The sequence below is a fragment of the Malus sylvestris genome, chromosome 2, assembly GCF_916048215.2.
Source record: "Malus sylvestris chromosome 2, drMalSylv7.2, whole genome shotgun sequence".
Taxonomy (NCBI): Eukaryota; Viridiplantae; Streptophyta; class Magnoliopsida; order Rosales; family Rosaceae; genus Malus; species Malus sylvestris.
This window is the reverse complement of record NC_062261.1, coordinates 6888144-6912261: the sequence shown is the minus strand read 5'-3', so window position 1 is coordinate 6912261 and position 24118 is coordinate 6888144. Positions and strand designations below refer to the sequence as shown.

The 24118-nt window shown below is 38.7% G+C and overlaps 6 protein-coding genes across 9 annotated transcripts; 2 read left to right on the top strand and 4 right to left on the bottom strand.

Moving 5' to 3' along the window:
• Positions 1-1506: 1506 nt before the first annotated feature.
• LOC126607185 (aldehyde dehydrogenase family 7 member A1-like) lies at positions 1507-5470 on the bottom strand. Of its 2 annotated transcripts, none has more exons than XM_050274692.1 (15): positions 5259-5470; positions 5016-5152; positions 4701-4787; positions 4485-4616; positions 4243-4315; positions 4051-4073; positions 3860-3923; positions 3606-3651; positions 3183-3363; positions 2916-3092; positions 2601-2765; positions 2354-2494; positions 2163-2260; positions 1908-2057; positions 1507-1808 (listed from the first exon to the last, which is right to left on the bottom strand). In XM_050274692.1, exons 2-15 carry the CDS (start codon positions 5148-5150, stop codon positions 1754-1756), a joined length of 1527 nt encoding a protein of 508 aa, XP_050130649.1. In that variant the 5' UTR covers positions 5151-5152; positions 5259-5470; the 3' UTR covers positions 1507-1753. The 2 variants fall into 2 exon arrangements, with proteins under 2 accessions (XP_050130649.1, XP_050130643.1); XM_050274686.1 differs by having other exon boundaries at positions 5283-5469.
• A 3261-nt stretch (positions 5471-8731) lies between these two features.
• Positions 8732-11340, top strand: LOC126607145 (cation/calcium exchanger 4-like). Its single transcript, XM_050274614.1, has one exon. It carries the CDS (start codon positions 9190-9192, stop codon positions 11149-11151), a length of 1962 nt encoding a protein of 653 aa, XP_050130571.1. The 5' UTR covers positions 8732-9189; the 3' UTR covers positions 11152-11340.
• A 320-nt stretch (positions 11341-11660) lies between these two features.
• LOC126607165 (protein LURP-one-related 6-like) lies at positions 11661-13041 on the bottom strand. Its single transcript, XM_050274645.1, has 3 exons — positions 12506-13041; positions 12148-12390; positions 11661-12042 (listed from the first exon to the last, which is right to left on the bottom strand). The coding sequence occupies exons 1-3, from the start codon at positions 12740-12742 to the stop codon at positions 11851-11853; spliced, it is 672 nt and encodes a 223-aa protein (XP_050130602.1). The 5' UTR covers positions 12743-13041; the 3' UTR covers positions 11661-11850.
• Positions 13042-14935: 1894 nt separating this feature from the next.
• Positions 14936-17310, top strand: LOC126607152 (uncharacterized). Of its 2 annotated transcripts, XM_050274635.1 has the most exons (8): positions 14936-15107; positions 15240-15283; positions 15359-15477; positions 15859-15941; positions 16148-16269; positions 16408-16572; positions 16743-16836; positions 16939-17310. In XM_050274635.1, the coding sequence occupies exons 2-8, from the start codon at positions 15259-15261 to the stop codon at positions 17138-17140; spliced, it is 810 nt and encodes a 269-aa protein (XP_050130592.1). In that variant the 5' UTR covers positions 14936-15107; positions 15240-15258; the 3' UTR covers positions 17141-17310. The 2 variants fall into 2 exon arrangements, with proteins under 2 accessions (XP_050130592.1, XP_050130584.1); XM_050274627.1 differs by lacking the exon at positions 14936-15107 and having other exon boundaries at positions 15115-15283.
• Positions 17311-17843: 533 nt separating this feature from the next.
• LOC126607169 (DNA-directed RNA polymerases II and IV subunit 5A-like) lies at positions 17844-20333 on the bottom strand. Of its 2 annotated transcripts, XM_050274667.1 has the most exons (6): positions 20079-20333; positions 19654-19766; positions 19331-19539; positions 19069-19248; positions 18467-18580; positions 17844-18122 (listed from the first exon to the last, which is right to left on the bottom strand). In XM_050274667.1, the coding sequence occupies exons 3-6, from the start codon at positions 19529-19531 to the stop codon at positions 17997-17999; spliced, it is 621 nt and encodes a 206-aa protein (XP_050130624.1). In that variant the 5' UTR covers positions 19532-19539; positions 19654-19766; positions 20079-20333; the 3' UTR covers positions 17844-17996. The 2 variants fall into 2 exon arrangements, with proteins under 2 accessions (XP_050130624.1, XP_050130616.1); XM_050274659.1 differs by lacking the exon at positions 19654-19766 and having other exon boundaries at positions 20079-20332.
• Positions 20334-21629: 1296 nt separating this feature from the next.
• On the bottom strand, positions 21630-22960 carry LOC126607180 (protein LURP-one-related 6-like). The gene is made up of 3 exons (XM_050274676.1): positions 22541-22960; positions 22183-22425; positions 21630-22079 (listed from the first exon to the last, which is right to left on the bottom strand). The coding sequence occupies exons 1-3, from the start codon at positions 22775-22777 to the stop codon at positions 21945-21947; spliced, it is 615 nt and encodes a 204-aa protein (XP_050130633.1). The 5' UTR covers positions 22778-22960; the 3' UTR covers positions 21630-21944.
• Positions 22961-24118: the final 1158 nt, after the last annotated feature.

The following is a 24118-nucleotide window of genomic DNA, read 5'->3' as shown; positions in this document are numbered from 1 at the left end:
TTGGGTCAGCTTCGTTCCAGGTTTCTTTTTCTCTTCTTTTTTGGGTTAAAAGTTAAAAGAATGCAGTTGTTCCAGCACTCGCTCAATCTCGTCTCGATACCAACTTTTGTTGCCTCGGTTTTTGCTGTGTCCCAAGGTTTTATTGGTCAAAGTCTTAGTACTGATAATGTTAGTGAGAAATACGTGAAGAATTAGATTATGTGAGAAAATCACTAAACGAGAAACATGTGAAGAATTAGATTACGGGAGAAAATTACTAACTTGTCCTGCAATCATAATTGGATGCAATAACGTAACAATCAGATATAGTAGCAGTCAAGTCTACGAGTTATTTTTCTTCAAAACGTGATTTAAGTGTTTTTAATTATGAAATTGAGTTTTGACGAACTGTTCTCTCTAATAAACTATTCGTTTGCTTTGAACATGTATTTTCCTTTTGGAAAACGATAAACGCACAATTTTTTTAGCTTGGTGGTTGTTTTTATTTGATTTATTTAATCTGATGGTTAAAAGTAAAGAGCAGGGTACGAGAGATTTAAAACGCATTGTTAAAACTATTATTTTTTTAATTAAACCTCTCAATAATTGTCGGTTCAGTAGTAATTTTCTACGCTTTGTTGCGTTGTTCTTGGTTACGAACTTGTGAATTTTATAATAATTCTTCTGTCTTATTTCACTAGTCGGTTGTTTGACTTAGAAACGACTTGAAATCGATCACAGAAGTTTTCTGTCATAGATATTGTGAAGAGTACGGCGCCCCCACATTTAATTTAACAACAAAAGGGGTGGAGGATTCTTCCATCTGCCCCCTCCTCCGTATGCGGTGTTAGACTCATGAGTCTAATGTCGTATACGAAGAAAAAGATGAAAGCAGTACGATAGGAGGAGAGCTCTTCGGCTAGATTTGATTCGGAAATAGCTGTATAATAACGAACGGAACGCTAACTATATGCTTAACACATCTATCTTGGCTTGGTTTTAAATCATTCGTACAGGCCGTCCGAATGTTAGAACTTTGCAGTGCGTGTACTGCTATCAAAACTTCCCTTGTAACCACTACGGGATGGCCCAATGGTTAGGAACGAAGTTCAGGTCCGTATTCCACGCGACACATTCTGAGTTCGATTTCTGACGTTCGTGAATCAAATGATGGTAGCCAGGGAAGGTTGACAGACATCAGTGAGTCTTTCTGACCCTCTCAAATGATGGACTGTCGTGGTTAAGCCACCAGCTAATCTCTTTTTAAAAAAAAAATAACAGACACATAATTACACACAACGGATCAGGGAAAAGATATTCATCACCGGTTGTATACAAGTGGTCAAGGATCGCAGGAGATATTGGCCACACTCGTTCGGCCTGTCAACCTTGGCAGCGATAAGTCTAAAGGGGCTTTCTGCTACCACAATCATCTGTTGGGCCCGTTTGATGTATACTGGATCGGTTCACAGATGGACTTTAAACAAAAGCAAAAAGCAGAAGTGCCACAAAGCACAAGCACAACCATTTGAATAGACTGCTTTTATTTCCCAAAAAAAAAGATGAAAGAAAGTTCCATTTATTTGTCAAGATTAGAAATCTGGCATCAGCCAGAGACCAAATCATCATAAACATCTGTTTAAGGTTTCTTTTTCACACATTCAAGCTGGCACGGTACTCGTAACCATGACAGCAGCAGATTCGGCAGAACGTACCTTCCTTGACATGTCATGACCAAGAGTTTAGACCGAGCTTTGCTGTGATGCCTGGTTCACTAGCCGAAATTTATACCCTGAGCAAGTGGTAGTTCAGTCCCGTAGTTGATTGTACTGTCAAGGATAAGAATTGCTCATGTCAATGATGAAACAATCATAAAACAGTCCTGCAATCAACTTAGATATGTGATCAATTTAGATATGAAAGATTACCATGTTGAACGCCTCATATATTGCTTCCAGGAGTCGCTCCCTGCTTCACGGCCACCGCCAGTTGCCTTTTCTCCGCCAAAGGCACCGCCAATCTCAGCTCCATTTGTAGGTATATTTACATTCACTATACCACAATCACTACCATGTGGCCTGCATCGTATTCGAATGCAAACAGTTAAAACACTGTAATTTGAAATCTCCCTTTGTCAGAAAATTGGTCACTTTCTAATCTCATTACCCATTTTAGACACTTACCCGATCCATTTGAAAATAGTATTTGGTTTGCTTGTGAAAATTGAACTACTCAGTCCTTGTGGTACTGAATTGTTCAGTTCAATTGCTTCTTCAAGAGTCTGCATATTTTTTAACAAAAGCCGCAACATTTATCGGAGAAGAAGCGCATAGAAAATAATAATGCAAGATACACTTTTCATAAGTTAGACTACCTTAAACTTCATAACATAGAGAACGGGGCCAAACAATTCTTCTTTCACCACAGAAGCATTTGAAGCAATCTCAACAATTGTTGGTTGAACAAAATTGCCATCTGACTCTATAACCGATCCGCCTGTAAGGATCTTTCCACCCTGAAAAAATAAATTACGTCGTGTAAGACATAAGATCCATTTTTCCTCTGGGGTGTGTGTGTGGGAGAGGGGGCGTTCATGCTTCTCCAAGAGACAGAGAACATGCCTGAGATTTTATGGTTGAAATCCCCTTCTCAAAATTCTCCCTCGATGCCTTAGTATGTACTGGACCGACTAGAGTTCCCTTCTCTAAAGGATCCCCAATTTTGACTTGCTTGTAAAGTCCAACTAGTTGATCTAATAAATTTTGGTATATGCTTTCGTGAAGATACTGCACTCCAGTGAAGCCATATATGCACACAAATTTGTATATATTACTTTCAAGAAAAAGAAAAAGCAAACAAAAGCAACAGTGAAAGAAACCTTAACTCCTATAACCACATCAGATCCCAAAAATGGAATTTTTAAGATAAATAGTTACCAATCTACGACAAGTTGTGCAGCGCTGACCAGCAGTACCAACAGCTGCAAAAAAGATAGAACGCACTGCCAGCCCAACATCGGCATCATCCATAACAATTAAGGCATTGTTTCCACTTAATTCAAGTAAGCATCTACCGAATCTCTCAGTGACAATTTGTTGCACCTTCGAACCTACCTATATTTATTTGGTTATGTGGAATAGAAGCTTAGCGTCACAGTGATGGGAGCAAGAATGTTAAAAGGAACATGTCTGTAACCAGTGTACCTTTGAACTTCCAGTGAATGAAACCAGGGGTATCCGTGTGTCTTTTGCTATTGCTTCACCAATTTCTGCTCCTCCACAAAAAGCGGTGAATATAGCACCAGGTAGGTTATTTCTCTTAAGAACCTCAGCGATTAGCTTTGTCACAGCAATAGTCACCAGAGGAGTTGTTGGTGCGCCCTTCCTGCAAAATATAATCAAAAGAAACCATTACATTATAAAATCACATCTTCTTAATGAAATAATGCAATAAAACTCAATTATTTGAGAAGATAATATCATATCATATCAAGTTACTTATGGTACCTCGCAGTATAACAATGAAACAGTCAAGATATTTTGACTACACTTAGATGCCTATATTATGCACTGAAATGATTGATTTGCTCAAAACTCCAATTCTGAAGTTAAGACATTTAAACTTACCAGACAACGCAGTTACCGCAGACTAACGCAATGCAGGCATTCCATCCTAAGACACCATAGGAAGAAAAATGTACGGTTGGAAATCTCGCAGTATTAAATTTATAATGTATTCAGTAATTTATGGTGACAAATAAAGAAGCAAAGATCAATGATGACACTAAATCCTCAAGTTCGTGGATGCTCTTAATGGACTATAGATCCAGCATCATGCACGAACTTATGTTGCAGACTTTTAAGGCAAAACGGGAACATACCAAGAACAGCGCATGGGAAATTGAAGGCAGTGATGACACCAACTATTCCCAATGGATTCCAGACCTGTGGTGTATAAAAATGTAAATCATTGTTAGCTACAACATATCAAGTTAATTATGTAAAATGAAATAATAAAAGTCCCATCAATATACTAATCAATCAAGGTTCAATGTAAGAACTAGCAATGCACCTCAAACATCATATGATCCGGACCTGCAAACAAAAAGTAGACAGAGGGATTATGTTGATTATACAACAACAACAAAGCCTTATATTTACTCATCCTTGAGATTTAAAATTTTTAGAAAGCAATTCATACATTAACAATTAGAGAAAGGATTATAAAACAGAAATTAGCATAAAATATAAATTTTGAGCTCACGTTCAGAAGGTATGATCGATCCATTCAATTGTCGGCTCAGTCCAACAGCATAATCACACATATCAATCACTTCCTGCAAAATTAGTGCTCCGGAATTACTTACAAAGTTTGACAAAGCTTTCGACAACAACAATAACGGTAACTGAAAATTCCATCTTAAACACTCACGGACAATTCCATAGCTCATTCACTACTCAACAGATGCAAAACATTTTAATCAAAGATATCATCTTTTTTCATACCTGGACTTCTCCAATTCCTTCAGCAAGTATTTTTCCCATCTCGAGGGACACAAGCTTCCCAAGATGCTGCAGTTTCTCTCTCAATGCGTCCCCTATCTGCCGAACAATCTCACCTCTCTTCGGCGCCGGAAGCTGCAAAAATACATTAACTTTGTCAAAACAAAGACAAATTCAAATACCATTGATCAAGTGAAATGCAAAGCAACAAGAACTAACAGTCTTCCATGTCTTGACTGCCTCATTGCAGCTGCGCAGGCCCTCCTCATAATCTTCCATTGACGCTTCCGTGACTTTCGCAATTTCCTAATATCCAAATGCAAAAACAACATCATCAGAAACATCGAAATTCTGGGTTTTGTGATCGAACTCAAATCTTCATGTTCTTCTGATCAAAATTACATCTTTACGCAAAAATTAACAAAGAAAAAGTAAATTACATCTTTACGCAAAAATTAACAAAGAAAAAGTAACCATCGATGAAAAGATGGAGATAATAACAAAAGAAACTAAATGGTTTACGATTTCACAAACCTGATTGTTGGAAGGGGTGACAGTGGAGATAACCGGGCCGCTTGCCTTCCAGTTGCCATTGATGAATCCTCCAAGATTCTCGGGAGCCAGACCGATCGCGCTCAGAAACTCGTGCTCCTTCTTGGCAAAACCCATCTCTGCAAATTCATCATCTCAGTGTCTTATGATTCATTTCATCAAAAACAGAAACAAAACAAAAAACCAAAATCTGAAACAAAAGAACATAAAAATCAAAGAACAAACTTTTTGACGATGATGATCAATTACCGATGATTTGATTTGGATTATGAGAAATGGGGTCGTGGGAAATGGATATGTTTGGATTTTCACGTAATAATTGAGGCTATTTAGTTGAAATGGAGGATGAATAATTGAATCAGAAAGGAGTGGGAGGAAGAGTGCAGTAGCTGATTTGCTGGCTTGGCTTTTATAGAAATGGGAGTGCTGGAACGTTACGACACGCCACACATAAAAAAAAACCCATCGTTATCTTGGAACTGGTTCCTCTCCTGAGCTCAGGATGGGATCCTCATGGCTTATCTTTACAAAGTATGCACACGTGTGAAGCACTAAAGTACATGGATTGTCCTGATTATTTAATATAAATATAAATATATCGTTGTACCACCTAATATATGAATAATGCTAGAGAAATTACATTTGATAAATTAATATCAGTAGTATATGGGTATGAATGCACATGTATTTTCATTTCATGTCATGCCTCAAGAGGCCCTATTAACACGTTAGGCTAAATACATACACCGTAGTTTGAGTGAATGTGATAACTATATATGATCCAGATAATTTAAGTTTGGTACCTATAATACCATTGCTACACTAGTATGAGTTGCATTTAACAAGTTAAGTTAAATATACAATAGTTTAAGTAAGTGTGATACTTATATATGACAAATAGAACTTGAGTTTGATATCTACAACATTACTACTACACTCGTGTGAGTTTAATATAGAGTAAATTATAGCAATGATCCCTCAACTTTAATCAAATTGAAGCAATGGTCACTCAACTAAAAATCTATTACTATTAGTCCATCAACTCATCAAAATGTGTAGCTATAGTCATTTTCATCAACTTCTTCAAAATTTTGTCAAAATGAGTTATGTTGGAATGACCATTGCTACAATTGAGGTCCTTCAACTCATCAAAACGTGTAGTTATAGTCATTTTTGTCAACTTCGTTAGAATATTGTCAAAATGAGTTATGTTAAAATGGTCATTACTACAATTGAGTTAAAGTTGGAGACCATTGCTCTAATTGGATTAAAGTTGAGAGACCGATGATAATAGATTTTTAGTTGAGGGACCATAGTTCCACGTTTTGATGAGTTGAGAGACCAATAGTAATGGATCTTTAGTTGAGGGACCATTGCTCCAATTGAGTTAAAGTTAAGGAACCATTGCTACAATTTACTCTTTAATATATTGAACTCACATTGGCCCCAATATTGGCATCACACTCAAATTTTTCAAGCCAATGTAGGAATGTGATTCCTATATAAGTTCAATGTATTGGTATCACATCGCTTCTTGCTTACTGTGGAATGGCTTATAACAATTTGAGCACATGCAAAGATGAAAAGTTTTCACACCAGCTTGTTTGAAGTTGCAAAATAAATTTTTTTTGGTAAAAAAGTTACAAAATATTTTAAAAGGAAAACTAATGAAAATAGCTTGAAAACTTTAAATTTTAACGATAAGGACAAAATAAAGGGTAAAGTGAATAATACTATGATTGACTTTTTTGTGTGAAAAATGTGATTTTTTGTTAAAGTAAACAGTACCGAAAGTTTTTCGTTAAAGTTCCTTTTTTATTAATCTTAGGTAATTCAATTTTGTGCTTTTGAGAGGAGGTCTTGTGCCATAGTGGAAATCAATTACTATTGTAACCGTCTTCATACAAATTTGAGTCTCCCCACCTGTCCCTTATCCTAAGAAACCCTAAATATATATTTTGTTTCTAGCGAGAAGTCGATTAAGATAAATTTTAGCAATTTATATTGACCTTAGCTGCATGTGGTACACGATACTAGTAAATAGGGTGTCAAGTTATTACTTATACGCCTCAGGTTCGAAACTATCCAATTTGAAACGAGTTCCCTTCCATGGACTTACTCGAAGTGCTGGCTAGAAATTAACAACTTCGACTATTGTATTTGGTAGATGCTCTCATGCGTCATCACTAGGGCTGGAAAAAATTCCGAAAATCCCAAAGCAAATAAAAAAAGTCCCTAACCCAAACCGAAAAATCCCAAACCAAAACCATCCTGAAGTTTGGTAATCCCATCCCAAAAAATACCGAAATTTTCGGTATAGGATTGGTTTCCAAATTCCATTTGATTGGTAATCCCGAAATCCCGAAAAATACCGAAATATTCGGTTTCTTATTGACTTTTGGGTTTCGGTTCCCACTTCCCAACTCAAAAAGTAGAGCCTTTTGGCTCCCACTAACAGAAGGCACAAAATAATATTAAAAAAAGAAAGAAAAGTAAAGGCACAAAATTCAATTGGCTTTCGGTTCCCACTTCCGAACTCAAAAGAAGGAGCCTTTTGGATCCCACTAATAGAAGGAGGAATGAGTAGAAACAGGATGGAGTAACACTCTTCGTGTTGAGAAGCAGAGAGATGAAGAAGCTACTACTGCCGAAAGCTCTCTCAAATCTTCGAAGCTTTCTCATCTCTAGTATCAACCTATCTCATTCTCTATCCTCTCTAAAGCTTTCTCTGAATTAGGGTTCGTTTTGGATTTGGATTTGGATTTGGATTTCCATGGTTGATTTCTGCTTTGCATGTTCGATTTCTGGATTTCCATGATCGATTTCTGCTTTGCATGTTCGATTTCTTTTCTGCTTTGCATTCTCGATCTGCAGGTTCGAATTGAATTTATCAGCTTCTTTCGTTAACAAGAAGACAAATTTCTGCACTCTGATATCCTAAATTTATTTCGGGAATCCCGAAATTTGGTAATACCTAAGAATCAGTTTGAGATCGGGATTCGGATTTTCATCCCAAAAAAGATCGGTTTGGGATTCAGGATCCCATTTTCGGGACGGGATCCCATATCAGACCAGCCCTAGTCATCACCTTGTTGCCTCAAATAATCAATAATATGTATGTATGTGTATTTAACTAGATGACAACGTTCATGATTTCTCCGTATATCCAAATTGCTGAAAAGCGAAGATTCTACAAAATCACTCAGAATGTTCACTTGGCTAATTTATTTGAAAAATAATATAACAGTTTGCATTTACGATTATATTAGTTTTCTCAAATATCTCATTTTTTATGCCTCAAAATTAAAATATACATCGTTTTCGGAATGGAAAAAAAAAGAATCTAGTATGTAAGTAAAGAAAGAACAAATTGCACAATAAATATACAAACGAGTACCGATTAATTTCATGAACTTACAAAGAATCATGAACATGAGATGTTGTCTCATGATAGACATGAACAAGATAACATAAAAACTATGAATCACTTTCATTTCACTAAAATCATATAAAACGTGTTATAAATTTATAACGCGTGAACTAGTAACATTATCTAACACGAGTAAATATAATGCTCAACGAATTGGGCCTATTGGCCCATCACCAGTCTTTCTAATCTGGGCCGGACCAGCCCCGCGAGTAGGACAGTCTTCGGTCTTCCCACCAAACCTTTTGGATCTTGGGACCAAGAATTTGAGAAATCCAATCGCTGCTGTTGCCTGCTGGTACGCGCGCGTAAAGACACGGCCGAGAAGAAAGAAACTACGACGGAGCTACATTTCTTCGTCTTCTTCCTTGGCACTCTCTCTGTATCTATCTCCCTCTCCTCGCAGAAAGAGTGCTAAGCCTCTCTCTCTCTCTCTCTCTCTCTCTCTCTCTCTCTCTCTCTCTCTCTCTTTCTCTCTCTACCTAAACGTACCCTCTGAAACCCCTTTCTAATTTCGCTTGAATAATTTCAAATTTATCATCCCACCACATCAATTTCTCGACCCCTTTATCGAATTTGATATCTTTTTGTTTTTCCGATTTCCCATTGGATTTTATCAGAACCCTCGAGTTTCTTTGTTTGTTCTGCCCGGTGGTTCTCGATCGGCGTCTGTTCGAGTTTGGAATTCAGAAATTTAGGGTTTGATCGGTGGGGTCGGGAATAGAAATCATGATTAAACCCAAGTGGTTTTTGGGGGAGAAAAATTCCCAATTTCGTGGGCTTTTCAATGGAATTTGTACTTTGGTATTGGTCTTCTTGTTCTACAGCCAGGACAGTTTTCTAAGAAACCCTTTTCTGGGTAGCTCGCATTCGGTTCTTCCTCCTCGATGGAGCTCCAAAGTCAATGGATTTGGCGATCCGGGTAGTCGGGTTGATATTATTCGCAGGAGAATGGCCGAAATTGATGTTTCTCCTTCGAATTATAGTGTCAGTGTTAATGAGTCGGATGCCAAATCGTTATCAGAACCTAATCCCGAATTATGCATCGGGTTGTTCAAACACGAAGGTTATGGGAGCAAATGTGAGTTCTTGATCGCCCATCCGGAGTGCACTTCCGGTGGTTATTTTAATTACATTCATTTCTTTTACTGCACCTGTGAGAAAGTTAGCATTTTGGGGTATGTAGTGTTGGCAATATGGTTAGCTGCTTTGTTCTATCTATTGGGCAATACCGCCGCAGATTATTTTTGTTGTTCTCTGGAGAAGCTGTCGAGTCTCTTGAAGCTACCGGCGACTGTGGCCGGTGTGTCTCTGCTTCCGCTCGGGAATGGTGCTCCTGATGTGTTTGCCAGCATTGCTGCTTTTGTGGGTAAGGATACCGGGGGAGTTGGTCTTAATAGTGTGTTGGGTGGAGCTGTCTTTGTTACTTGTATTGTTGTCGGGACTATATCCCTATGCGTGGCGGACAAGGGGTTTCAGATTGATAAGAAATGCTTTATCAGAGATATATGTTTTTTCCTCTTTACTGTTATGTCTCTTGCCTTAATGTTGATGGTCGGTGAGGTTACTGTCGGGGGTGCTATAGCGTTTGTCTTGATTTATGTGGTTTATGCGTTTGTGGTCGCTGCAAACGAGCTTCTGAGGAAACATGTTCGGAAATTGAAGTTGGATGCTGTAACACCGTTGCTACCGGTCAGGGGAAGTATATTTTCTCAGGGACGCGACGAGGAGGAATCTGTATATGCTTCGCTCCTTGAGTCTGAATCAGACAGTGAGGTACCTCATCTCCTAAGTAAGTTGCCACAGTGGATGTGGGCATCAAATGTGGCAATTTATTCGAATCAGAATGTGAAGGCTTGTTCAGACAGTCCAAGGTCATTGTGGGGTTGGAACGAGGATGAAACAGTGAAGGAAAACTCTTCCTCTTTTAGATTTTTATCACTGCTGGAAATTCCGTTGACGCTGCCAAGACGGTTGACAATCCCTATAGTCGAGGAGGATAGGTGGTCCAAAGGTTATGCTGTTGCCAGTGCTGTACTAGCTCCCATTCTTCTGTTATTTTTATGGAACACCCAAGAAGATGTCGGATCTCTGAGTAAGGAAATTGCCTACTTTATAGGCTTTCCCTGCAGTGGTGTCTTTGGTATTCTTGCATATCTACACACAAGACCGGACCAGCCCCCTCAGAAATTTTTATTTCCATGGGTTTTAGGAGGGTTTTTTATGAGCATCATCTGGTTCTACGTTCTTGCAAATGAGCTGGTCGGGTTGCTGGTGGCGTTTGGCGTAATTTTTGGAGTAAATCCATCAATCCTTGGATTGACTGTATTAGCATGGGGCAACTCAATGGGTGATTTAATGTCGAACACTGCATTGGCAATGAATGGTGCAGATGGTGTACAAATTGCAATGTCAGGATGTTATGCCGGGCCTATGTTTAACACACTTGCTGGTTTGGGGATCTCAATGGTCCTTGCATCCTGGTCTCAGAGACCCAAACCATACAAAATTCCCAAAGACAATAGCCTGTTTTATACAATGGGATTTCTAATATCAGGGCTTCTTTGGTCACTTGCTGTGCTACCGAGGAATGGCATGCGCCCTAACAAGACCTTAGGACTCGGCCTCATAACCATCTATCTGGTATTTCTCTCCCTTAGGCTAGGCACGTCAATGGGCTTATTGTGGTAGATCTATGAGGAAGATCTCATTGATTGATAACTAAAAATATGTTGTGTCTTGTACAGTGTTGAGTTGGAATGGTAATGTTGACGCTATTATTTGTGTCTTTCTGCATTGTTAACTGATGCCGAATTATTATCCCAGATAATGTATTACAACTTCCATGTTAATATGAAAACGAGTTTTTGTTTCCACGAATTCAATTTGCCTACTTGTATAACCAACCTTATGGTTATTTGAGATTGTTATTTCTCTGTGGCGTTTTACACCTCTATTTGGTGATGGAATGTTGCGATACTTCTATTCATTAATCGGTTTGTTATGTATGGTTCTGTTGAAGAATGCTTGGCATACTTTAGTAACATTTCTCGTGCCTACTGCGAACTGGTTAACTGAATCGGGCATCTCAGCTAATGTTTAGATTTCGCGGTGCATGCCTGCCTGCGAAGACGGTAGAAACATAAAGCTGAGATGTCCGAAGGCCCGTGGACAGAAATCTTGCACCAGTACTCGGTAGGTTAGCATCAAAGATGTTGTCATTTATCTGTCTCTTGTAATCAAATTTCCCATCCCATTATTTGTAGCAAAAACATGTTTCATTTCAGAAACGTTTCCTTTGTTTGAAATTCCCCGTTTTGGCAACTGAAAACGGGAATGACATGCTCCGTTTTGGCAACTGAGAAAAGTAAAATGCTGCAAACTAAATGATTATCCATCAAACAATCCATGAAAAATGAAAATTAAAGGATTAGCAGCTTCCAAAATGCAGAAAGTTGAACTCTCGTCTGCTGCAGAATCGCAGATCATCTTGATTCCAATAACGAAAGCTTGATCCGTTCCCGGTGTCACCACGACATGGTAGAGATCCTCGCTTGCCATCAGTTCCTTCTTCACCCCGATCTGCGTTTCATTTTAAACAACGTGGAGTCCACACCTTAATCATTTCAGAAGCAATTTACAAACAAAGAAAGTCTTATATGTTCATCGCGAATGCAAATTACTTACCTGTGCCATTGTTTTGCCCTTGGAGTCAACAATACAACAATCCTTATCAGGAAAATTGCCCTTGATCTCAAAGTCCCAGTCTTTGTTCTTCGTGGCTTTCGTTGAGATTCTGATTGCTTGGGTCCTTGCCAAGCACGAGTTTGGCTCTTTTAAACAGAAAACCATCTGGTCCTGCGATCCTTCGTAGTCTAAACTGTACCCCCTCCATCTCCGATAAATGCTTAGGGCCTCGACGGTTGCACCCTGGTACAGATACGAGTCAAAATGCATGAGCGTTAATTGATTAAGCATCCCTAACACCTCTGCATGCACATGTACAATTCAAAAAATACACGTATATGCGTGATTGATAGTGTACCTTTCGGCGAAAGAGAAGCAAGGCGTCTCCATCACTGTCCCTCAGAATCATCTCATCCTTCTTCCCCAGAATTCCACATCCGTCAACCTTGAAAGCAACCTTCTGACTGCAGTCCGTAACCACAAAACCACCTCCGCTTATCACGTGCGGCCTCCTCCTCACGACAAGCACAGCCTGAGAAGACGAACAGTACATCTTGCTAATTATAGGCATCACGGTATTGTCTTTTGCTGCCATCTCTTTCTTTGATATCTACCGGAGACTGTTCTACTGCGCTCGATGACAAACGTCAAGCTTGATCTCGTTGCTAACAAGGGTCATTTCTTTTATACACCAAGCTTAGAGAGAGACTAGTTGTTTCTTGCGCAACAAGAGTTGGAGGAATATCTGATTTCAAATGTTTGGCAAGTCTTGACTCTGCACTGCATATACAATATCTATTAGTTGGAAGAATATCTGAATTCGAATGTGCTTGGCAGAGATGCAGTTGCTTGCTCGAGATGACGATTTCTGGCCAATGAGACGGCAGAGTTTTCGGGTGGGATCAACAGTTTTCCTCAAGGTAAGAGGCTTTTGGTTTAATCTTTAAAAGAGGTAGACCAAGTTTCTTAATTTGGTATAGCTTTTTGTTTAATTATCTGAGTTTGGTAGCTCAAAGTCTTAAAAGAGAATACTTCAAAGTGTAAAGCACTTCGAAAGCATCTTGTTTGGAGTCCCAATTGGACTGCAGTTCAAAGAATCGTTCATATCTTCATGTGAGCTTTTGAATTATTGCAAGAGATGCTTGTCACCTTTCAAAGTAAGCAATATTTAACAAAAGGATTCAACTCCATATAATTATGTTAATTTTGCACTTAAAGTTGTATCCAAGGGAAGGGTGGGAAACAAAAAAAAAAAAAAAAACCCAAAATTGGGGCTCAAAAACCTCTCCAAGGCATGTATTTTGGGAAGAGAGTTTTGGGATTTTGTGTTTGGGGTTGGGAATTTGGGATTGGTACCCACTACCCACCCTAGATAGATAACAGCATCTCTAAATGAGATGTCAAAAGATAAATGTCAAATGTTAATTTGATGGCTAATGTCAGATTTTCTCTTTTTCTAACCGATATATTTTTTTTGTTATAAATGATATTTGTAGGACTCATTTTAAAAAAAAAATAAATTAAAATAAATTTTCAAGATTTATAATTGGTACATTTTTGGGACCCACACAATAAAATAATTAAAAATTATTTGACATCGCCTTTTCTCATATGTCAAATTTGACATATGAAAACTCATATTTCAATCCACATAGGACATATCGGTTGGAGTTTGATCCTACCTTTAAATTTGATTACATGGCATTCCATTTAGAATTTGATATCTTATTCGGAGATGGTCTAAGGTTGCACAAGTGAGCAGAGGGAACCACAATTCACCACTTGCAAATTGAAGAGCAGATAGAGGTAGGCCCAGCGTGTCTACAACATTAGCAGGAACGGTTGTATGCTGGTGAGCGCATGGAAGACACAATTTCTACGGCCTAAAGGGTCATTCAGATCCAATGGTTGGTGCACCTCTTGAGTTTTGATCCAAAGTGGCGTGCCCAACTTCATTCATTTATGAGATTTTAAACCCTTGAGTTGCAGATAGCCTAATTGCCCCTTAAAAGTTGTTTTGGATTGTGTTTTATGGTCCATTTCTAATTGGATTGTGTTTTGTGGTCCATTTCTAACCTACAATATAGGAGCATAAGCAACATTCTTATCAAGAGCATGTGTCACCTGAATTCAATCACGAAGTACAAGTACAAAATGCCATATGGGGAAAATGGCCTACCAATCCACTGGCTCATATGCCAAACTAGACCTGCAAAACGGGTCAAGTTTATTGGATTTGGGTTGGGTTTCATCCGATCCGTTAAGTTAATGGGTCATCCAAACCCAACCTGTTAAGATAACGGGTCATCCAAACTCAACCCGTTAAGCTCATTGGTCACCCGCTTCATCCGTTTCACCCCGTTAAGACCCATTAACAATTTCTTTTTTGTTTTGTGTTTAATTTTGCATTCCAATACAAGTTACACATTTGAATCAAAATTTCAAGCATGGAGGTACAACACATTTGGAAGCCGCAAATGCAAAGTTCATTGTCCACGTGAGCCGATAGTATAAGACCTCCCAATTACGAATAAATACGAATGTTACCGATCCTCTACTCAACCTAATGGTTGAGTGCACTTGCATGAAATTTTTGGTTGATGCTGGTGTTGCTATGCTATTGTCGAAGCGTATATTATATTGTTATTTTGCTTGAATAAGAAAAAATAATAAGTTAGAAGACAACAAACATGATTAAACACGATCCCGTGAGAAGCTAAAAATGGTGTATACATTGCTTGAATATCCATATACGTTTATCATTTTCTAAAAGAAAAGATAGATACATGGCAGTTTTGAGAACACCATGAAGAATCAGGGTCCAACTGGTAAAAAGGAAACTGTTGTGGACCAAAACCTGAAAACGCGACTGGACTGGTCCGATACCCTCCCAGTTCCAAACTCACAGGAGCTGTGTAGATCGCATCGCAGTGCAACGAGCAGCAAGCAAAAGTTTATAGGTAAACTTCCACTGCCTTTGAGGATTAATTAATCGTTAATTAGCTTATAATCTCAATTAGTATGCTGCTCTCAAGTTCTTTCACTTCCATAAGCTTCCCTTCACCAAACTTTAATCTTCCCCGCAATCGCAGCCCGAAACGAATCTTGAAAATGGCAGAAGCTGCAAAAAACCCAGGTCAGAAATTTCATCGCCTCAAGTTGTATATGTTTGTCTGTGAATTTCCATGTTCTTATTGCCATCTTGTTTCAGTGGGTCAGCAACAGAAAATCATCGTACCCAACAAACACGGTGAAAAGCTTGTGGGATTGTTACACGAAACCGGTTCCGCGGACCTTGTAATCTTATGTCATGGTTTTCGAGACACCAAGGTTGAATTTTTGATACATCAAGTGTTCTTATCATTGTTGTTGTTGTTGTTGGATTCGCTTCCAGCTTGATTAGGATGTTCTTAATTTAGGTTTTTTTCTAATATTTCGTTCACAATCTATCGTCCAACTTTGATTTTTAGATGATTTAGTTTGTCATTTGAAGACGACGATGTTTAAGAATTGATGAATAAAGAATAATGCACCCTGGGTGGGTTCGATCCTCACCGATTCCCTACCCCCTGACAACTATCTAACCCACTAACGCTATCGCTCTACTGAAAGAAAAGAAACACGACATCGTTGGTGGAAAATTGTAATGCTTGGTTGGCAACTTGGCATCATTGTGGGCAAAGTTCACAGCTTGTGTCTCTTGATTTCCAGGAAAACTATATTATGGTGAACCTTGCTGTTGCACTGGAAAATGAAGGGATCAGTTCCTTCCGTTTTGACTTTGCCGGAAATGGGTAAGGCTGTCGAATTACAGGGTTTGAAATTCTTGAATATAACAGGATTTGTGTAGAGTTTCGTTGTGTGCACCTCGTTTGTTTCATAGCTGCAAGCATGGCTCTGTCTTCGCCATACTGTTCCTACTTGCAAAGTTTGCGTTGTTGTCAGTTTGAGATCTAACGATTACATTGATGCTCATTAGTTGTGGGATCTTGGTTGTCAGGGAAAGTGAAGGCACCTTTCAGTTTGGTAACTATCGGAGAGAGGCGGATGACTTGCACTCTGTGGTCAAGTACTTCTCTGGGGCAAAACGTGCACCCAGTGCAATTGTTGGACACAGTAAAGGTACATTGGATTGTTTTGCACAATCGTTATGTAAGATTTTATTCGGATCAAATAAAGAACAAAATGCTATTGATGAATGTTTTGAATGAGTAATTTCGTACTGTGTACCAAAGGTTTTGCTGAAAATTGTTACTACAGGAGGCGATGCTGTGCTCCTGTATGCTTCAACCTATCATGACATTCGTACGGTTGTCAATGTTTCTGGACGTTATGATCTGAAGAAAGGCATCGAAGAACGCTTGGGGAAAGACATTATGGAAGTAATCAAGAAGGAAGGGTTCATTGATGTTAAGAATAAGTCAGGTAATTTTCTAATTCCTATCGTTTGGTGAATTGCAAAATTCGTTTATGAGGGCAGATGTATGCAGAAGAATTGCGTAATTTTCAGTAACACATGCACACACTTAAAACACACAAAAACGAGCAACGCGTATGCTGGTGTTTAACAAGGTTAATGGATGCTATGCTTGTAGGAGATGGTAGTTATCGTGTGACCGAGGAGAGTTTGATGGATCGCCTAAGTACTGATATGCACCAATCATGCCTTCAGATTGACAATGAATGCCGGTAAGCAAACTTTAGTTAACTCGGTTCTTATGGTTTCATGTTTCCTCTTTTTTTGTTGCATTTCCCGCATGACCAAGTTGATCGGCCATTATCCACATACAGGGTGGTGACAATCCATGGAACTGCCGACGAGGTCATCCCTGTTGAAGATGCATTAGAGTTTGCCAAGATAATACCTAACCACAAATTACATCTTATAGAAGGTGCTAATCATTCGTACACCTCGCATCAAGCCGAGTTAGGATCGCTCGTCGTGGACTTCATTAAGGCAGCCCTGCAGCAGGACAAGGCTACTTCAAACTAGATACTCTGCCAATCAGCATATGAATTTCTCAGAGTGTTGCACCCGTTGAAGACTCAGCCGGGTGGAGTCCTTATCTTGAATTTTGATGTTGCTTGGTACATACATGCTTTGCCACAAGTTTGTGCTTAGTAATCGAAATCTCATCTTCTCGATGGTCAATTGTACGCGAATTCAACGGACTGTTTTCACCTCAGAATTTGGTATAATCGGTAAATTTATACCTCAAAGATCAATAAAATAACACAATGAACAATACTAGCAAGTCGTAATTAGGCCTGGTACTTTGAAACTAACCCGTTAACCCGACCCGATCCAACCCAACCTGTTAATATTTGTATTTGGATGGATGCTTAACGGGTCGAGTCGTTAACGGATGAACCCGTTAACAACTCGTTAAATAACGAGTCACTTTGGGTCAATCCGTTAGACCCGTTAGTTAAGGATATTTTAATAATTTTAGTAAAGTCTTAATAACAAAAAATAAATTTTATGCAAAAAAAAAAAGAAAAATTGTTAACGGGTGTTAATGGGTGACCCGTTAGCTTAACGGGTTGGATTCAGATGACCCGTTAGCTTAACGGGTTGAGTTCGGATGATCCGTTAACTTAACGGATCGGGTTCAATCCAACCCAAACCCAATAAACCCGACCCATTTACAAGTCTAGTCGTAATGCGTAATCATATAAACTAGAATTCAGGTCCATACGAGCGCACATAAAAGTATCACATAATTATGAGTTCAAAACATCATCTCAGTTCCCTAGAATCCGGAGTGCAGCAACTGCTCGCTTTAGAGCTCCAATTCCGACATAATTATGAATGAAAGAATATCAAGTTGAACTGACATAAAGAGTAATTATATAACGTAACGGTAGGTGACATATCGCCCTGCAGTCTCACTTGGTCGAATTATCTTCACAACTTGTGCGCGCTTAAGCCCGTAGTATTTCGCAATTGGATCAGTCACCTGAATCCGAGGGAGCTGGACAGTAAAAAACACAAATACAAGAGAAACAGTTAGTATGCAGATTTCCCTAATTTGCCACAGATATGCAGGTTAAGATATGTTTGGAAAACAAACGTAAAATAGCCATTAGGAGGAGAGAGAAGGCTTTGTTACTTTGTCGTAATAGTTTAGATGGTATTAAGACGCATTAAGCATGACTCTGTACTTGAGTTCATATTCCAACACAAACAGTTGAATAAATGAGGTGGTAGATTTGTAACACTTCTTAGTGTTATAAATCAAGATTTAAAGTCATGGCATGCCTTATGTAGCATCGGAATTTCGTAAATGCAAGATTAACAACAATGTGCAGCACTGACCTGTGTTTCTTTTACGGTGTATCTCTCCAGCAAAGTCTTCTTTTCCTCACTTGTAAGCACCCGGTGCTCAGGAACTAGAACGTGTTCTTTAATATTCACCAACAATTCTGCCTCCTGAATCAGTAGAGACAGAGCAAACGTTAATATCCTCTAAGTTCGTATTGAAAGCACCTGATACAATTATAGGTGGAGCCAATTCTTTGTAAGTGGGGTAAAAATAATTCTCTTACAAAGCTGAAGTTAAAGCTGTATACCCAGAAAAAGCAAATCAAACAATGCAAAGTAATTATTCAAGATGACCCTAGCTAGGCCTCTTGGTTAAAAGATGACCTATGCATCCAACCCGTCCCTCTAAAAGGTAGGGCCATACCTACTCATCAGATTAACAATACTTTTACGAGCATTTGATCAGATAAAGGCCCTTAGAAGTTAGAATATAAACAAACTAATCAGGCAATTGCAACGGCAATTTGTATGTGTATAGCCTTCAAATTTCTGATACTAAGAACTCTGATATTTGTGGTTTAATTGATTAACGTGATATTCGTGAGGTTTCAAGAACAAAACTTCGTACTAACAACAGATTAAGCAATGAACCTCACCAGAAAAACCTCCAAGTGGAACTTTCCCGATATCTCACTGATACAGGTTTTTGCAAAGGGCGTCAGACTTTGTTGAGTAACCAAGATTGCTCGGAACACATTCTCCGATTTCATGCGGTTGGTATAAGTCTTCATTGTCTTGACCCCAACCTTTGGTTCATCAGGAAAGAAGACATAAATCTGAAACACATAAAGCAACAATCAGACACCGTCAACAGTTAAAGTACTACATCCACTGCAATAAAAAGCATCAGGGAAACACCTGATCATTGCTATCACTGCGCTTAGTTTTATTGATGATAAGATCTTCCCTTTTCATGTTCTCTCCGTATTTGTCCTTGAACTGTTCTTTTGACATGTTGATCTCAAAATCTCCAACCAAGTAATTCCGATCTTTCAGCATTTGCATCACAGTCTTTCGGACTCTGTAAAGCCTTGTGATTTCTTCTTCTGTTAAAACCATCTTCGTCTCTAATATGTTACAAAACACAGCTTGTCAGTTATGTTCCACTTCCTCCAGAAATACGAAATTTCGGTTTCACAAATATTACAACAAAAATCCCCATTTACAGCCTAAAATTCAACCTTTTATATTGAAAATTTGTCATATAGGCAGCCTGCCAATCTGCCAATCTGTTGGACATATAAGTATATAACCAAGCCAATCTGTGCACAAATCTGCCAAGTATATAGCCAGGCTGAAAATTTGCCATATAAGAAGTCTGTAGCGGAACAGAAGCAAAAGGTTGAAAATAAAGGCAATCATTTTGAAGACATTAAAGAAGTCGGTAGCGGAACTTGAAACTAAAGTTGCGAAATCCTTTTACAAGGAACAAAGAAACAAAAGTAAAAAAGCTCTGATTGCAGAAGGTATTCCAAAAGCCCTAATTCAGAAACCCTAATTTCAAAATTCCTAATTCAGAAACCCAAATTCAAAATCCCTAATCGAATTTGGAATCAAACAATTTGTATGAACTTTGGTTGAGTTTATTGCAGCAGGAATTTCTTACCTTTTGCAGTGAGGAGGAGTGCGGACTGAGACCGAGCTCGATTCAGGAGCCGGATTCGGGTGGTATAGACAGTGGGTGAAGGTGCGATTCAGGTGAGGAGTGAGGATTGAGAGGAATGAGGACTGGTGTGGGTAGATTCGGGAGAGACAAATCGGCGAGGAGAGTGGTGAGGTTCCGTTCACAAGATACTGAGGTGAGGTGAGTTTGAGTCTGAGGGTAGAGGTGAGTGTGATAACTTTGGTTTATACTCAACGAAATGCAGAAGCGGCTATTACAATTCTAAATATATATTTAAAAATTAAATAATATATTTTTTTTTTTTCTGTTCGGTTCGGGATTATCAAAATCTCAAAAACTTAATACCGATTTCCATACTAAAATTTCAGGATCGGTTTGATATTGGGTACCAAAATTTTCGAGAATTTAGGTTTGGGATTTTTGAAAAATAACTAAATCAATACATGAAAATCATGATTAATTATTTTAGTCGTTAGATTTAAATTTAGACCATTAGATTTTTTTTTTTTACCGTTAGATTTGATTATATTCGATCTAAGCCGTTTGATTCAATATATATACATAAAAAACTACAAAAAAAAAAATTTGAACTTGGATTATATAAAGTAGCCAACGGCTATTTTTTACATTAGGCTGATGATATAAAGTAGACAACAGCTACTTTTTGCATTGAAAGCTGGGGGAACACCCCCACGTGGGGTTGCTTTTCTTCAACAGAAATGTGAGGCCCATTTTACTTTGTGGCTTAAAATGTGACCGGAATTTAGCCCCCATTTGGGTTTTAGGTTTTAGGTTTATTTTAAGTCATGGGTTGGAGTGGGTTTTGGAGGGCAAAAAAGGGGAATTTTAGATTATAAGTCATGGTTGGAGTTGGTCTTAGGCTAGGCACGTCAATGGGCTTATTGTGGTAGATCTACGAGGAATATCTCATGGATTGATAACTAAAAATATGTTGTGTCTTGTACAGTGTTGAGTTGGAATGGCAATGTTGACGCTATTAGTTGCGTCTTTCAGCATTGTTAACTAATGCCGAATTATTATCCCGGATAATGTATTACAACTTCCATGTTAATATGAAAACGAGTTTTTGTTTCCACGAATTCAAGTTGCCCACTTGTATAACCAACCTTATGGTTACTTGAGATTGTTATTTCTCTGTGGCGTTTTACACCTCTATTTGGTGATGAAATGTTGCGATACTTTTTCATTAATCAGTTTGTTATGTATGGTTCTGTTGAAGAATGCTTGGAATACTTTTGTAACATTTCTCGAGCCTACCGTGAACTGGTTAACTGAATCAGGCATCTCAGCAAATGTTTAGATTTCGCGGCGCATGCCTGCCTGTGACGACGGTAGAAACATAAAGCTGAGATGTCCGAAGGCCCGTGGACAGAAATCTTACGCCAGTACTCGGTAGGTTAGCATCAAAGATGTTGTCATTTATCAGTCTCTTGTAATCAAATTTCCCATCCCATTAGTTGTGGCGAAAACATGTTTCAAGAATTCTTGTTTCGTTTTCTTTACGTTGTGGAATTGGTTTTCACTTTTCATTGCTTATTTATATAGAAACGGATTCTGTATCGACGGTTAGTACATTGGTGGTGCATCCTTTTGAGAAAAGTAAAATGTTGCCAAAAAACACGTAAAAGCTTTAACAGATGAGTTCCCAGTTAGTACAGGTTGGGGCAACTAAATGATTATCCATCAAACAATCCATGAAAAATGAAAATTAAAGGATTAGCAGCTTCCAAAATGCAGAAACTTGAACTCTCGTCTGCTGCAGAATCGCAGATCATCTTGTTTCGACGTGAAATCAAGGAAAGCTTCTCTTTAGAATCTGTATAAAATTTAACACCTGGTGGATTCACCATAGATGTAGTCGAGAATCGTAATGACTCCAATAACAAAAGCTTGATCCGTTCCTGGCGTCACCACGACATGGTAGAGATCCTCGCTTGCCATCAGTTCCTTATTCACCCCGATCTGCATTTCATTTTAAACAACGACGAGTCCACACCTTAATCATTTCAGAAGCAATTTACAAACAAAGAAGGTCTTATGTTCATCGCGAATGCGAATTACTTACCTGTGCCATTGTTTTGCCCTTGGAGTCAACAATACAACAATCCTTATCAGGAAAATTGCCCTTGATCTCAAAGTCCCAGTCTTTGTTCTTCGTGGCTTTCGTTGAGATTCTGATTGCTCGAGTCCTTGCCAAGCACGAGTTTGGCTCTTTTAAACAGAAAACCATCTGGTCCTGCGATCCTTCGTAGTCTAAACTGTACCCCCTCCATCTCCGATAAATGCTTAGGGCCTCAACCGTTGCACCCTGGTGCATATTCGAATCAATATGCATGAACTTAAATTGATCAAGCATCCCTAACACCTCTGCATGCACATGTACAATTAAAAAAATACATGCATATGCGTGATTGATAGTGTACCTTTCGGCGAAAGAGAAGCAAGGCGTCTCCATCACTGTCCCTCAGAATCATCTCATCCTTTTTCCCCAGAATTCCACATCCGTCAACCTTGAAAGCAACCTTCTGACTACAATCCGTAACCACAAAACCACCTCCGCTTATCACGTGCGGCCTCCTCCTCACGACAAGCACAGCCTGAGAAGACGAACAGTACATCTTGCTAATTATAGGCATGGCGGTATTGTCTTTTGCTGCCATCTCTTTCTTTGATATCTACCGGAGACTGTTCTACGGCGCAAACTTCGAGCTTGATCTCGTTGCTAACAAGGGTCTTTTCTTTTATACACAAAGCTTACAGAGAGACTAGGTGTTTCTTGCGCAACAAGAGTTGGAGGAATATCTGATTTCAAATGTTTGGCAAGTTTTGACTGTGCATAAACAATGTGCATTAGTTAGAAGAGTATCTGAATTCAAATGTGCTTGGCAGAGATGCAGTTGCTTGCTCGAGAAGGCGATTTCTGGCCAATGAAACGACAGAGTTTTCGCGTGGGATCAACAGTTAAGAGACTTTTTGGTTTAATCTTCAAAAGAGGTAGACCAAGTTTCTTAATTTGGTTCAGCTTTTTGTTTAATTATCTGAGTTTGGTAGCTCAAAGTCGTAAAAGAGAATATTTCAAAGTGTAAATCTCTTGGAAAGCATCTTGTTTGGAGTTCAAAGAATCATTCATATTTTATGTGAGCTTTTGAATTATTGAAAGAGATGCTTGTCACCTTTCAAAGTAAGCAAAATTTAACAAAAGGTTCAACTCCATATAATTATGTTAATTTTGCACTTAAAGTTGTATCCAAGGGTAAAAACCCAAAATTGGGGCTCAAAACCTCTCCAAGGCATGTATTTTGGGAAGAGAGTTTGGGATTTGGTGTTTGGGGTTGGGAATGATTGGTACCCACTATCCACCCCAGATACAATGTGCATATACAATGTGCATTAGTTGGAAGAGTATCTGAATTCAAATGTGCTTGGCAGAGATGCAGTTGCTTGCTTGAGATGGTGATTTCTGGCCAATGAAACGACAGAGTTTTCGCGTGGGATCAACATTTAAGAGGCTTTTGGTTTAATCTTCAAAAGAGGTAGACCAAGTTTCTTAATTTGATTCAGCTTTTTGTTTAATTATCTGAGTTTGGTAGCTCAAAGTCGTAAAGGAGAATATTTCAAAGTGTGAATCTCTTCGAAAGCATCTTGTTTGGAGTCCAATTCACTGCAGTTCAAAGAATCATTTATATCTTTATGTGAGCTTTTGAATTATTGCAAGAGATGCTTGTCACCTTTCAAAGTAAGCAAAATTTAACAAAAGGATTCAACTCCATATAATTATGTTAATTTTGCACTTAAAGTTGTATCCAAGGGTAAAAACCCAAAATTGGGGCTCAAAACCTCTCCAAGGCTTGTATTTTGGGGTTGGGAATTTGGGATTGGTACCCACTATCCACCCCATATGGATAAGGTTGCAAATGGGCTGAGGGAACCACAATTCACCGGACTATGATTCTCTTATCTCCTCTTTTCATCATCTTCCATCTCCTCCTTTCACATTCTCT